The sequence below is a fragment of the Falco naumanni genome, chromosome 23, assembly GCF_017639655.2.
Source record: "Falco naumanni isolate bFalNau1 chromosome 23, bFalNau1.pat, whole genome shotgun sequence".
In the NCBI taxonomy this organism is placed as follows: domain Eukaryota; kingdom Metazoa; phylum Chordata; class Aves; order Falconiformes; family Falconidae; genus Falco; species Falco naumanni.
Window position 1 is genome coordinate 49484 of NC_054076.1, and position 15946 is coordinate 65429.

The 15946-nt window shown below is 48.8% G+C and overlaps 1 protein-coding gene and 1 non-coding gene across 2 annotated transcripts; both read left to right on the forward strand.

Annotated features, from left to right (window-relative positions):
* Window positions 1-7253: 7253 nt before the first annotated feature.
* On the forward strand, window positions 7254-10807 carry LOC121080226 (kinesin-like protein KIF20B). Its single transcript, XM_040578081.1, has 2 exons — window positions 7254-9649; window positions 10614-10807. The coding sequence occupies exons 1-2, from the start codon at window positions 7279-7281 to the stop codon at window positions 10805-10807; spliced, it is 2565 nt and encodes an 854-aa protein (XP_040434015.1). The 5' UTR covers window positions 7254-7278.
* Window positions 10808-13632: 2825 nt separating this feature from the next.
* Window positions 13633-13740, forward strand: TRNAL-CAA. Its single transcript has 2 exons — window positions 13633-13670; window positions 13695-13740. It is a non-coding gene; the product is annotated as a tRNA-Leu (tRNA).
* Window positions 13741-15946: the final 2206 nt, after the last annotated feature.

The following is a 15946-nucleotide window of genomic DNA, read 5'->3' on the forward strand; positions in this document are numbered from 1 at the left end:
ACAGGCTTCTGTATATTCGGACTTTATTGCAATGCTACGCTGACTCTTTCATCTGGCAGACTCCCCACTCCACCTGGTGCATTGCTCCGATCTTCCCAAAGTGGTGGTTGCACAGCTCTTGTCAGCAACTGGGGAGCCTCGGGGCCTTCATTCCTCTCCCTTGAGCTTTAGAACTTGTTTGCCAGCCAGCCAGAGCTCAAGGGAGGGACGGTGTTGTCTCTAGCGCCTGTTTCTAGAGAGCACGGAGGTGCTGTCTAGGTCCCAGCACATGGCCTTGGCCTGCATGCGCTGCAAGGCAGCTTTGGCTTGCTTGAGGCTGCTGGCAAGGATGTCCCTTGGCCGCTTGCTCTTGGTCAGCCCCTGTCCGTAGGCCATGACAACAAGCCCTTTCTGGTGGAAAAGAAGCCACGTGGCCTTGGCGCTGGTGCGGCGGGCACGTTTCAGAGTGCTTTTCCTCTGCTTCTTTGCAGGCCGACGCTTCACCTGGCTCAAGGGCTTCCCCGCCTTGGACAGGGATCTCTTGTGCTGGAGGCCTCTTCCGCGCTGGGTCTTTCCTCCGCGCTGGGTCCTCCTTCCCCGCTGGGTCCTCCTCTTTCTTTGCGTCGCAGATGCCATAGCTCAGCCTTGCCACCACGCTGGCCAGACGCCTCAGTGCTGCGGGACACCCCACCGCCCCAATTTATACCCGCGGGCATGCAAATGAGGGGGGGGCTCCGAGCCCTGCCATTGGCCAAGTGACCAGTGGTGACACCCCCCCAAGTCACAACGTAGAGAATCCTGGCCCGTGTCACTGGGGTCCCTCGTGCCCATGGCAACCAGGCAACCGCAAGGGCTGAGGACTGCCACGACCCCTCACTCCTCTGTGACACTCACCCTCCCAACGGAAATCTTCCACCCATCCTAAAAGAACAGCACTTATTTCTTGGAGTTTCACCCCAGTCTCAAAAGTTTTGGCTCACAGTTGCACGACCTTGCCAAGTACACGCCGACACGTGTCCTGGGAGTCTTCTGGGCAAGCAGGTAAAGCATGACAAGAAAACCCTTGGAGAGAGCATCTTTCCTCAACAGAAACTGCCTGCACGTCTTAGACCCGTGTCTGCCAGCTTGAAGACTCATTATAGCTAATTGCTTTGTCAACAAACCCACCCAGGTACACCCCCGGGTTTTCCCTCCTGGTGCTTTACATACATAGCTCATTTCCACATCCACATGTCGACACTCACGCAACCTCGCACCTCCCATGCTTCTTTCGAGCTCCTCCGTGCACTGTCAACACCACAGTTGATGTCCCACACCAACACCTACCAGCTGTCCTTCTGGAGGACCAAACCCTGACTTTTTTCCTCTCCTCCCTTTGTAAAGAAAAAACAACATTAAAGCTAGAAGACAACTACTTAGAAGCAAAAAACGGTCCCTTCTTGCCCCGTCCCATGTGTGCTGATTCGATCTGGTTTTCATCCCTCCCACTGTCCTTCTCCGAGCCTCATGTCACAGCTGCTTTCAGGTGGAAGGAAACTCCATTTCCAGTAATCTTCAGGGAAGCAGCAGATCGGAGCAGGAACATGGGAGGAACTTCTTTTGAATCCTCCAGTTTCTCTTCTGCCTTGAGATAATTGATGACTAAATTCATAAACCCCCACAATATTGTTGAGATTTGAGTGGTGTTGCCTTTGCTGGCGTGGCGATCTGATTCAGGAACAGCACGGCGACCAACCCCAGGCCGCTCAGGCCATCAGCTCACAGACACCAATGTGGTGGATGGCAAATGGCGTCTAGTGATAAGAGGCGCGGCCTCAGGCAGCCTGGGTTTACAACGTCACTTCCGCCTGCTTACGTCATAAGCTAAAAGCTATTGGCTATCCAGAGAGGGGCCCTATATTTCTGTACAGCGCGACATCTTCCGGCCATGGAGCCCTACCTACCTACATTTCCCCTCTCCGTATGCTTAACTAAACAGGGTAAAATAGTAATAATTAAAATATTTTTTAAAAAAAGTACAAAATGATTTTGCGATAACAAATACAAGGCACACCGGGCAAGTGATAATTGGGGGGTAACTGGGGGTAACGGAGTGTAACTTGGGAAAAAACTGGGGGAAATACTGACCAAGTACATTTTTTAAAGCAGTTGTTGGTGTTCTACAAACTGATGTTACTTTTTTCTAGCCGGCTCTTAACGAAAGACACGAGCCTATTTAATATACAGGGTCCGAAGATCAATGTCAGCAGGATCATTGCAATCGGTCCTATCAAGGTGGATATCAGGGTGGTTAGCCACAGTGAATAGTTAAACCATGATTCAGACCACCCTTGTTGGGCTTCCCTGTCTCTTTTTCTTTGAGCCAATCTCTCTCTCCATTTCGCCATCGAGTCTCCAAGCTCTCCGGTGTGGTCAGCATAGAAGCAACATTCCTCTTTCAGGGCAGCACAAAGGCCTCCTTGTTGCATAAACAGGAGGTCTAATCCCCGTCTATCCTGCAAAACAACCTCTGAAAGCGAGGAGAGGGATTGCTCCAAAAAAAGTTATGGATTTCTCAATTTTTTGTAGGTCTTCATTGATGGCGGCTTGTAGTTGAGACAGGCCTCGTTGCTGGGTCACCAGGGAGGTCACTCTCGTGGCTGTGCCGGCTGCTCCCAAACCAAGCAGCGTCGCTATCGTTACAGCTGTCAGTACTTCTCTTTTTTGAAGTCTGCTATTAGCTTCTCCCCAATAATGGTACATTTCTTCTTCTGGATGGTATAGGACTCTAGGAAGAATCAAAATTTTACACAAAGTCAGCAGGGTCATCAAAAAGTTCAAGGGACACACAGGGGGTTACTCCCGATTGGTGGCAAATCCACATTCTGGGTGCGGACGGGATCGCCCATTTACGGGTTTTATCAACAACAACGGTTTCTGCGCAAACAGCACTATCCCAGCTTGCTAAGGTGGTATTACCAAAACACACGCCCAGGCCCCTGACTTGGTTCAAGGTGATTCCTTTCCGTGGTGTGTTCCACCTACACTGGGTTGGACTGCTGTCTGATGAATAGTCAAAAGCAGCATTGAGGGCAATGCCCTCATAGAAGCGAGGATACACGTCATAACATAACCAACAAGAACTCGTGAGATCCGGGTCTGACTGATTCAGCGACCGGAAGGTGGCATCTAACACCTTAAAAAATGGCTTGTTGGGCAAATGGTGAGAGTTCACGTTTGGTTGGCTTGAGGGAACTATTTGCTTGGTTGGTAAGGGATCGGTTGGAAGAGGGGTGTAAGTCGGCAAGCTTTCTTTTCTTTGTTGGTTATCACTTTTAATTATGACATTGGGGCCAATCGCTGTACTGCTTTTTACTTCCTGTTTTTTAATAAAAAACATTCCCCCCCTATCTGCCCCAGGTAGCCAGTATCTAATGCCCCAAGTTTTGCCGATAGTCCATCCCAGGTCATTTTCATTGGTTACGTTTAAGAAAATATATTGGCAGTCACATATTCTATTGAAGCCCCTGCCGTGGCATACTAGCCCTGCCAACCCATCTACTGTCCAAGCGGTGCAGCCTGTTGGCCCCCAACTGGTCTTAAGAAACGGCTCTGATTTTGCTACCTTCCAGCCAGACGCGATGGTTTCACAGCCCCAGCAGGAACAGTAATACTGATAAGGGACGTTGCAGTAAGATTTGCCAGGGTTAGAGCTGGGACACATTTAATACATTGCAGTATTCAAACAGGGGGTGGAGAGGATTAGGTCACAGAGGTATGCCTGTGCGGCGAATGAAGAGACGGGACGCAGCTTGATGCAAGCAAATGTCAATTTATTGTACAGAAGCACGAGGTTTTATACACTTTCAGAAGCTGCGTGTTTTAAACTAATTGGTTCTTGAAGCTGAGCCTTGCATCCTAGGCAATCCCTGATTGGTGGTTAACTGCCATCAATTAACAACAAGGTGTTATCTTTCCTTGGCGCCATCCCTCCACCACCCCCCTGTGCTCTGCAAACATGCCTCATCATGCTAATTGTTGTCTAGACAAGCTCGAGCACATTCCCCTCAGCTAACTGATTGCCGCGCATGGTCCTAGTTTCCAGCCCGCTCCTGCATCTCCCCCTTCCTGTTGCACAAAAAGAACCTTTGAAACCGAACGAGTAAAAACAAGGTATAAGTAATAGAACAAATAAAAAACCAACTGAGACATATTATCAGTGTCAAAATAACCCACTGTCTCTGTTCCATACAATTTTACAATTTTCCTTTTTTTTGTTTTTGAACAGCTAGTACCAGGCTTGCCATGTTCTGCAGGGCCCTTGCAAACATGACAGCAACCAAGGCAATAGCAAACAAACAATACTGCCAATTGATTGAATGGATGCCAAAAAGGCTGACATTTTCTCAGATTTTGATAACATGTTGCTGCAATGGGGCGCCTAAAATCCACGCAGCGCATACCATCCAAATCCTCACAGCCATGTCCTTGAACCAACAACAAAAAGCAGTGGCAATTTTGACTCGCATTCTTAACTGCCTACCAAACAAGGTGATTTAACTCTTTAATGCTTTCCCTGCTGTTACTCCGGATAAGAGAAGAACTGCTGCGACACGTTCCCATCATAGCCTCCTACTACATTAGCATCTACAGAAAGACAATTATCGACATTCAAAGTGTAAACAGTATCATCTTCTTTTGGATTAACATTATACATAGGTGGAAGGGCACACCAAACAAGAACTGGTTCAGTCAAAAAGTTCGAAACATAGCATGCCTTCTCTGAACATACCTCTGGGGTCATTCCCTTCATTCCCTCTCTTCTTTATGCAAAGAGAAAGACTTTTACCATAACAGAGAAGCCCCTATTTACATCTCTGAGCCCGGACACAAACCGCAGCTGTATGCTCCACCAGGCTCAGGGCAGGAATCATTCATGCCGTTACATAGCTATATATCTCTACAAGCATGCAGACACCTATTAAACACTAGATAACCATGTTTATCTTTCCTATTCTCCTTCACAATACCTAGCTGTTCTCTCATCTCTTGTTAGGTCAAATATTCTCCAGTTTCCTCTCCTATCTCTCTCTTCAGACATTCTCTATCCTCTTTTTTGCTTAATTGCGACGAGGCAAAGGTTGTGTGTAGCTGGGTGACCATGACCTGCTTTATGTTACAATCAACTAAACACTGGATACAGAAAAAAAAGCATGGGAGACATAAGGCAAACATCAATAAGGTGGTTAAAGATAATTATAATAAATCCTGTAATACTTTTGAGTCATGGCCCAAAGTTTCCCAGCCGTGAGAAGAGACCAAAGGCATCCCGCCCCTGGCTCTGTTGCACATCTTTGTTTTAAGGCTTTTGAGTTTTGGATACTTTTGTAAATTAATTCACAGTGGTCACTCAGATTCACGTAACACATCCTATCAAAGTCTTCACACTTGTGTCCCTGTGCTAATAATAAAAATCAATAGCACCTCGGTTCTGTAGCAACATATGATGGGCAGAATCAACATCTGTTAATAAGCCAGAAAAAAAAAAAATATTATTTGTAGTATTACTTTGTTTAGCAAGCCAGCAGCCTAATTTACTAAGCAAGTTAAAAGCGTGTACTGTTCTTACAGAAGAGATTAGAGAAGCAAAAATCTGTTATGCTGCATTCCAGAACTCAGCCTGAGAATTACAGTCTGCTGTGAGTTCTGCTTTACAATCATTTGACACATGTTGGGGTTGCGATTGTGAAAGTTGCCCGTTTACAATTTTCATTGGCATTATCACAGCTAGTTGTTTTAAAAGCAACCCTTGAGCTTCCTGATGTTCGACTTGTTGCAAAATATTCTGAAGCCAATCAATCAAGTTAGTATTAAAGTTAGTGACTCTCTAGGACCCTGCAAGACTGTGGCAAGACTCCCGCATCCGGACTGCTTTAATAGCCATCTCATTCAGTTGCAAACAGTTGTCCCTGGGATACCTTGCCTGAGTCACAGAATCGGCACAATTATTTGCTCCAGCCAACTGCTCATAGTTAACAGCAATTCCCCGATTAAGGTTTTCAGTCAAGGCCACTACACATAGCTCACAAAAATCAAATAACCACATCCTATACTGTATCAGTTAGTACCATACAAAGCAATGACTTCCAATCATGCAGTGTGAGTGTATAAGGCTCTGCCATCACTTCAAGAAGGGACACAGCAAATGTATTATGAATCCTCCCTTCCCGCACTGCTTTGCTTAACCCTTTAACAGCCTCGTATTGCACAGGCTGCCACTCTGGAGGTTGATTTGTCTGACAAAATACTGAACATGCCATAGCGACTCCCAAAACCCATCACTGAAGTGTTTCCCACTTGCATTCCTGCCACCAATCCCTCAGACTCCCTTTCACCCTCCCCAAAAATACAATCAATGCATCAGGAGAGACAAGGGGGTGGGGGAAAGGTCTAGCTCCTTTTCCAGATCTATAGGACCTGGATCAAAAGGTTTATCAGTGTCAATAAAATCATTGTCCGAGTTGTCCTGTTCCCGTGCTTGGTCCTGTGCTGTGAGGGTCGCTGCAATCAGTGACAGAAGCTTTGGGGGCAGAGGAGGTGTGGACAGAATCTCCATCGCTGACGGTGTCTTGAGAAGGGTCGCGCTGTCGGTGGAATTTACAGCTTCCTCTGGTTTAGCACCGTTAGTAGAATTAGTCCACACTTGGCAAAGAGTAGTCAGAATTTGCCACCAAGATGCTAAATGCATTCCCGACACGGAGCTCCCCTCCGCGGCAGCATCATACAATTGGCTGCTGTATGTACACACTTTCATTCTTTCAAAGTCTCTATAAAGTTTCTTGGCTGCTCACCTGTCTCGATGAATACAGGTGTTATCCTCGGGGTTTAGGTTGTCCGCCTGGTCCAGACAGCAAGACGATCGTTCAGCCAAGCCGTCTCCTCCGGAACGCAGCCCTCTTCCACGAGCTGTCTTTTTTCCGTCCTTATTCTTCCAAGGCTTCGGAACACCACCATAGGGGTCACCATTTGAGGAGACTGAGGCACGGACTCCCTGATCTGACTAGAAGACCCTTCATGAGTCCATATACGTCTCTTTCTGGGGACGAAGCCTGATTCCCCATTACAGATTTCCCACAGCTCACCTCTCAACTCCGGAGGGATTTCAGCCGGCTCCTGCTTCCTTTCAGCAGATCATTCAAAGTTCTGTGGGATTCGCTGCATGTCGCTCAGATAGGGTTGTGCTGGGCCGGGAGCGGCGCTGCCTGCGCACGACGGGGGTCGGCGGCGGGGGGGGCGCCCAGCGAGGGGGAGGCTCTCGGGATGGAACCAACTCTGGATAATGTACAAATTCTCAGGCCTTCCTACATTGCTAGTGTTGAGCCCCTTGAAAGGACAGGACCAGTAAATGTGGAAGATATTAAAGCAGATCTCTCTGCTGACTTTTCTTTGGTTTCTTCAAGCTCGGACAGAAGCCAGAGGAGCAGTTTGGAGTCTAAGGGACACATAGAGGTTTGCTTGCGTATTAGGCCATTTACATCGCTGGAAAGAGAAAATGAATTTCAGGGCTGCATCTCACTTGAAGACTCAAGAAGCGTCATACTGAAGCCCCCCAAAAACTCTTTGAGTCGGCTAAGTGAAAAAACTTCTGGACAGATGATGCAGAAATTCACTTTCTCAAGAGTGTTTGGACCTGAAACAACTCAAGAAGAATTTTTTGAAGGTACCATGAAGCAACCAGTGCAAGATTTCTTAAATGGATGCAATCGTCTTATTTTTACATATGGTGTTACAAATGCTGGGAAAACCTACACGTTCCAAGGGACAGAAGATGATGCTGGTATTCTTCCAAGGGCTATGGATCTGTTGTTTAAAAGTATTCAAGGAAAGCTATACACAACAATGGATATCAAACCCCACCGGTGCAGAGATTATATAAAGCTGACTAAAGACCAAGTGAGAGAAGAAACCTCTATTAAAAATTCAATACTTGAACTAACAAAAGAGGTAGACCATCAAAACAGCTCTAACAACAAAGCACCCATTGATTCTGAGGATGTGGAAGAACTCTTAGACCTGGAACAATCTAGCACAACTCTGAAAGATTACACGAAGTTTTCTGTTTGGGTTTCATTTTTTGAGATTTACAATGAATGTTTTTATGATCTGCTGCTTCCTATGTCAAATGACAAGAAAAGAAAAACACTACGCCTTGCTCAAGACATCAAGGGATGTTCTTATGTAAAAGATCTGCAGTGGGTTCAGATTTCTGATTCTAAAGAAGCTTTTAGACTTCTAAAACTGGGGTTGAAACACCAGAGTATTGCAAGCACGAAACTAAACGCTACCTCCAGCAGAAGTCACAGTATATTCACAGTTAAGGTACTGAAAATAGAAGATTCAGGAACACCACGAGTGACCCGAGTCAATGAATTGTCAATGTGTGATCTTGCTGGATCAGAAAGATATACCAAGACCCGCAATGAAGGTGACAGATTGAAAGAGAGTGGAAATATAAACAACTCCCTCCTGATTCTAGGCAAGTGTATTAATGCACTCAAGAACTGTCAGCAGTCAAAGTTGCAACAGCACATACCCTTTCGGGAAAGTAAGTTAACTCATTTCCTTCAAGGATTCTTCCGTGGAAAGGGGAAAGTATACATGGTAGTAAACGTAAGCCAGTGTGCTTCAGCATATGATGAAACACTCAATGTGCTAAAGTTCTCTGCTGTTGCACAAAAAGTTTTAGTTATGGACACATCTGTTCTTCCCCAAGATCAGTCTTTTGGCCAGAAAGCAGCAAAAGAATCATTACGTAGTCATACTAAAATGCCAAGGAAAAGAGCTACTATCCTATGGGACAGGAGCTTAGAAGATGTGATTGAAGATGATGAGATGGAGGAACAACATTATACATCAGGAGAAGCAGCAGTGCAGAAACATGAAGAAAATAAAGTTCTTATTGGAGAAGAAAAATATATGATGCTGCTGAATCTCATAGAAGAGTTGAAGAACAGACTTATTACTGAAAAGAAGAATAAGTTACTGCTAGAACTAAAAGTTCGTGAAGAAGTGACACAAGAGTTTGCCAAGTATTTTGCTGAGCAGGAAAGAGATTTCAAAGTGCGCCTTTCTCAAGAACGAGAACAGCTTGAAGAAAATTCTGAAAGACGCCTGGAAATCTTCAAGGAACTAGTAAATGGTTATAATAAAAATGCGGATGAAGAAAATAAATTAAAAGATCAGCCTTGCAGTGAGCAAGCTGGACCTCTGGATGAAGAATATAGCATAAGGTCAGGCACCCACATTGGTTTTGAGGGTATTATTGATTCTCTGCATAATGATGTCACTGATCTCAGAAAGCAGGCAGAAGAAGCACACAAGTACCTTGTGTCGCTAGGGGTTCCACAGGAAGCTATAGGCTGGCTTGAAGAACAGCTGGGAAAACTTACCATTGAACTGACCAAGACCAAAGAAGAGCTGGCAAAGAAAACCAAAGACTTGGAAATGCAGATGGCTAAATTGGGTGAGTCTGCTGAGCAGCTTAAAGAAGCAACTGAGAAAATGAATACACAGAATAAAAGGATTCAAGAACTAATGGATATTGTGGAACAAAAAGATGAGCAGCTTAAAGAAGCAACTGAGAAAATGAATACACAGAATAAAAGGATTCAAGAACCAATTAGTTTAAAACGCGCAGCTTCTGAAAGTGTATAAAACCTCGTGCTTCTGTACAATAAATTGACATTTGCTTGCATCAAGCTGCGTCCCGTCTCTTCATTCGCCGCAAATTGGTGACCCCGACGTGATGCGTTTAAGGATCTAACGTGAAGGGCTCTCGAATCGCCTATCTGAGCGACATGCAGCGAATCCCACAGAACTTTGAATGATCTGCTGAAAGGAAGCAGGAGCCGGCTGAAATCCCTCCGGAGTTGAGAGGTGAGCTGTGGGAAATCTGTAATGGGGAATCAGGGTTCGTCCCCAGAAAGAGACGTATATGGACTCATGAAGGGTCTTCTAGTCAGATCAGGGAGTCCGTGCCTCAGTTTCCTCATGCCTGAAAGCTAGGGGGCCCCGGGGTAACAATCTTTTGTAGCACCTTCTGATCCTCCCATCTCGCCAGTACCCGTTCCCATGGTCGATGTTCATACGAGCCACTAGATGGCGTTACGAACCCCACCTGGGTCGGGGCTAGATGTTCTTCATTCGCGACATGCTTAATCATACTCGCGATGCTTGACCCCGCCAGCAGTGATCGCAGGATTTCTTTGGTTCCCGAATTACACTGCTGACGTAAGCATTCTGCCACAACCGGGCCTTTTTGCTTCCGCGGGCAGGGTTGAAGAATCGACCGCTGCCTGGAATCGATCTACAAATTGTGAAAAGCTCTCACTTTCACTTTGCTTTATCATGGTTTGGCAACAACTCTAGAGGCTATGCGAATAGCTTGTCTGGCCACACAAGTAGTTACCATAACTTCATGGGCCCGCAGGCCCTGGGCTTGTGCCTGGGGGGTAATCATTGTTGGGTCTGTACCCATTAGCCGCTGCAGGCTGGAGCCGTGTAGTGGATGATCCGCCCCAGTTACTTGGGCCAGTTGCCTCGCACAGTTGTCCTCCCATTCTTGTTTAAAAACGATCATCCCTGCCCCGTCAAAGATCAGTCTACAAGTTTGTTTTATATCGAACAGGAGCATATCGTCTCCCCCGAAGATACCATCTATGAGGGTGGAGACCATGGCAGAATTAAGTTCTTTATCCGCAACTGCTTTAACAATCGCTTGAACATCCTTAGGGTTTATTGGCGAGTGGACACTCTGTCCCCCGTCCGTCACCCTGACCGGGAACGCTAGCGTGGCCGATGGGGCCCAGTCGGCACACGCGATCCTTATTTTCCTCCAATCCATGGGAGGGATTCCTTCCCATCTCCATTTCTCTTTAATTTGGATGGGGATATTTCGATTCTTGGCTCTGTTCGCCTTCACTTCCTTAAGTTTGAATCAGTTCCGAGCCACTCGTCCCAGCTGGTGTCTGATCCGGAGTCGGAACTCGACTGACCGGCCACTTCCGGCTTCCAGTATCCTTTTGTCGGGCTCCGGCCCCGCCCACTCCCCTTGCGAGGGGGCTGTTCCCTCCCCCTTGGCTCACCCCGCCTTCTGCTCGGCGGGCTGTTCGCCCTATAAGGGCATTATCCAAACGGACATTCTGATTGGTTCTCCGCCTCTCGCTCCTCATCTTTTCCCTTTTTTGGCCGTCCCAATCTCCCTTTTCCGTCTCATTCTCCTCCCCCTCCCGTTCGCATGCGCTTGTTAGTTCCAGCACTTCCTCCCTTTTCCCGCCTGGGGCATCCTCGCCCCGCCCTTCCGCTCTCCGCTCGGCGCCATCTTGGGACGCGTACGGCGGTGGTTTGGCACAGCCTTTTCCAGACTGGGATTGTCCCGCGGGGCCCCTGCCCTCCTCAACCAACCCACCCCAGAAGGATTTTGCTCGTTTCTGTCCCTCCGTAAGCGGGACGGGGTTCGGGGATTGAGGGGACGTATCGCCCTCTCTCAGATCTTTAGGCTCACCGGAACCGTCATCGTCCGGGGGGTGCAAAGTCTGTGTGGCTGCCCCGACTCCTACTTTCGGGGTGACCAACAAACAGTCCTTTGCCGCCATCTAGTTCTCCTGCTCTTGTAGAGCCTTCTGCAGGGCCTGTACAACTTTCCCCCACGACTCAAGGTTTTTCCCAAAACCCGAGAACATCGTCTCCTCAGCTAACGCTTTAGTACACTTATCCCACACTTCAGGGTGGAGAATATCCACCGGCTGGTCAACGACCCCAAATTCTAAAAGCCTCGAAACGGCGAAAGTAAAATCTTTGGGTTCACAATCAATACCCCGTTGCTTATGTAATTCTGATACTACCTTCACAACAGCTTCCATCCTCGTTGTTGGTCCGGGAGCGTCCTCCCCGCCGGGCTGGTCCAGCCGCTCGGGCCGCCTATTCACCCGATTCCTGGCGAGTAATTCCCGGGTTTCGGCGCCACTTGTTGCCTTCATAGGCGTGGCGACCTGGTTCAGGAACAGCACGGCGACCAACCCCAGGCCGCTCAGGCCATCAGCTCACAGACACCAATGTGGTGGATGGCAAATGGCGTCTAGTGATAAGAGGCGCGGCCTCAGGCAGCCTGGGTTTACAACGTCACTTCCGCCTGCTTACGTCATCAGCAAAACGCTATTGGCTATCGGGAGAGGGGCCCTACACTCCAGTACAGCGCGACATCTTCCGGCCGATAAGCCCCAACTACCCACAGAGTGGCGTAGAGCATGGTGTTGAGGTTGTCTCTGCACAGGTGACTGCAGCTGTTGCAATAGAAGAATTAAAGGCACTGGTACTGAAAGAAGATATAATAATAATAATAACAATAATAATACCACCAAAGCTGCACTGTGCTCTCAGCCTTTCTGTCTGGATGGCCGAGGAAGACATCCAGACATCTAAAGACCAACCTTTTATAGCACAAGGAAATGAGTTTGCTTCTGCTTTGGTGCACGTAGCTCTGGGCTGCAAGGCAAGAACCGAAAGCACTGCAGGAAAAAAACCCCAACCCCACAAACCCCAACTCTCTGTGAGCGTAGCTGTGAGTTACCACCTTCCTGCAACTCCTTTTGGATCAAGAAGTCCCCATATAGCGGCAGTGGATGGTCAGGATGCAGGAGAGGCGGTGAGGACCAGAGGATGGCACCCATGGTGGGCATGCTACAGGACAGAGCCTTGGGTGCAGGATGCCCATCTCAGAAACACAAGGAAGGTGGAAAGTCACAGCAGGGCGTGGGGTTTTGTGTCTCCAAGAGACAGGAAAAGGCACAGAGGACAGGCTGGAGAGGTTGAGCCCAGCCTGACTGAGCTCCTTCAGCTCCATCATCCCTGCCAGGCATTTCTGAGCATTTAACAACCCTCGGTATTTTGCAGTGTCTTTGGTTTCCCTCCCCATAAGCTTAGCCAGCTGCTCGCTGAGCCTTTACCATCTATGACGTCCCGTGCGTGTGTGTGTGCACGCCCATGGGGAGCCCAGGCACACAAGGAGAGATACCCATGGTGAGAGGACAGGCCCGTGTTACCCAGTTCTGCAAGATCTGCTGGGGATGAAGGATGCAAAACACAGTCCATTTTCACCTTTCCTAACCTGATCCACAACAGCTTGCAACTCCAGGGTACCAATGAAGAATCCCAAAGTGGCGGGGAGACATCCAAGAGGCAAATAAGGAAAAGCGGTTAATTTGGCTAGGGAATACAAATAGAAAGTAAAACCGAGTTGGTGTTAAATTAACTCGGGGGTTTTACTAGCACCACGAGCATGTAAACATGCATCTTATTTTTTCATCTTTCTCCTAATTTTTCCTTTGAGAGGCGATGACCAAATTGCAGCCAGGGTGGCAGCATGTTGCAGTGTAAATCGGGCTGGTCTGGCTCTTCCCCCCAAATAAATCCTTGCGTTATCCTGAGTGGGCAACAGAGGCTGTGCAGCCAGGGATGGAGCGATGGAGTCAGAGGAGCAGCAAACAGCCAGAAGAGGGTTTTACTGCTGCAAGAAATAAAGTGGTAAATCTGGGGGGCATTCTAAAGGAGGCAGGAAAGGTCAAGTGGAAGGGTTAATTCTTGAGGATGACAAGGGTGAAGAAAACTTCCAACAGTGTCAGGATGGCCGAGTGGTCCAAGGCGCCAGACTCAAGGCTCTGCTGTCCCTGCCTGGGGGTATCTGGCCCCCGAATGGAGGCGTGGGTTCAAATCCCACTTCTGACCCACCTTTTCTCCTGAAAGCTGAGGTTTTAAATCATTTTTTAAAAAAATAATCCTTCCGTTATGCCCGCACCTGAGTCTGGCAAAACGCTGATTCTCCATTTCCTCTCCCCACCCCACCCCCCCCCCGCCCCCAAAGCCACGGTGCGGTACCAATTTCCACTGTTCACCCATCGCCAGCTGCACCCACACGTGGAAGAAAACCACACGGAGGGACAGGCGGTGGCAGCGGGGTGCACGCGGCCCCACAGGTGGTGGTCGGCACCAACACCCACCTGCCGCTTCCCCTGGTGGTCTAGTGGTTAGGATTCACCACTCCTGCTGCCATGGCCCAGACTCAATTCCCGGGCCAGGCTGATCTTGCTTCTTTTTAAGAATCACTGCTTTAATTGTCATGGGTAACAAGTTGATGAGGGATGGGTTTAGCGGAACTCAGGTATCACTGTCCTGGGGTAACTTAGACCGGTGGGACTTCTTCCCCAGCTTGCAGCCGTTCCCATCACCTGCTGGTAGTTAAAGTATGCATATTCAAGAATCTATAACCGCCTACTTGCAGCATGGGGGCGGTGAAAGCCTGTATTTCTCTAAGGTCAACAAACACTGACAGATTCTCAGTAACAAAGCACTGAGCCACAGCCCAGACCCTCACCACCCTTTCCTTCAAGAGAACCCACCACCACCACCACAGGCTTCTGTATATTCGGACTTTATTGCAATGCTACGCTGACTCTTTCATCTGGCAGACTCCCCACTCCACCTGGCGCATTGCTCCGATCTTCCCAAAGTGGTGGTTGCACAGCTCTTGTCAGCAACTGGGGAGCCTCGGGGCCTTCATTCCTCTCCCTTGAGCTTTAGAACTTGTTTGCCAGCCAGCCAGAGCTCAAGGGAGGGACGGTGTTGTCTCTAGCGCCTGTTTCTAGAGAGCACGGAGGTGCTGTCTAGGTCCCAGCACATGGCCTTGGCCTGCATGCGCTGCAAGGCAGCTTTGGCTTGCTTGAGGCTGCTGGCAAGGATGTCCCTTGGCCGCTTGCTCTTGGTCAGCCCCTGTCCGTAGGCCATGACAACAAGCCCTTTCTGGTGGAAAAGAAGCCACGTGGCCTTGGCGCTGGTGCGGCGGGCACGTTTCAGAGTGCTTTTCCTCTGCTTCTTTGCAGGCCGACGCTTCACCTGGCTCAAGGGCTTCCCCGCCTTGGACAGGGATCTCTTGTGCTGGAGGCCTCTTCCGCGCTGGGTCTTTCCTCTGCGCTGGGTCCTCCTTCCCCGCTGGGTCCTCCTCTTTCTTTGCGTCGCAGATGCCATAGCTCAGCCTTGCCACCACGCTGGCCAGACGCCTCAGTGCTGCGGGACACCCCACCGCCCCAATTTATACCCGCGGGCATGCAAATGAGGGGGGGCTCCGAGCCCTGCCATTGGCCAAGTGACCAGTGGTGACACCCCCCCAAGTCACAACGTAGAGAATCCTGGCCCGCGTCACTGGGGTCCCTCGTGCCCATGGCAACCAGGCAACCGCAAGGGCTGAGGACTGCCACGACCCCTCACTCCTCTGTGACACTCACCCTCCCAACGGAAATCTTCCACCCATCCTAAAAGAACAGCACTTATTTCTTGGAGTTTCACCCCAGTCTCAAAAGTTTTGGCTCACAGTTGCACCACCTTGCCAAGTACACGCCGACACGTGTCCTGGGAGTCTTCTGGGCAAGCAGGTAAAGCATGACAAGAAAACCCTTGGAGAGAGCATCTTTCCTCAACAGAAACTGCCTGCACGTCTTAGACCCGTGTCTGCCAGCTTGAAGACTCATTATAGCTAATTGCTTTGTCAACAAACCCACCCAGGTACACCCCCGGGTTTTCCCTCCTGGTGCTTTACATACATAGCTCATTTCCACATCCACATGTCGACACTCACGCAACCTCGCACCTCCCATGCTTCTTTCGAGCTCCTCCGTGCACTGTCAACACCACAGTTGATGTCCCACACCAACACCTACCAGCTGTCCTTCTGGAGGACCAAACCCTGACTTTTTTCCTCTCCTCCCTTTGTAAAGAAAAAACAACATTAAAGCTAGAAGACAACTACTTAGAAGCAAAAAACGGTCCCTTCTTGCCCCATCCCATGTGTGGTGATTCGGTCTGGTTTTCATCCCTCCCACTGTCCTTCTCCGAGCCTCATGTCACAGCTGCTTTCAGGTGGAAGGAAACTCCATTTCCA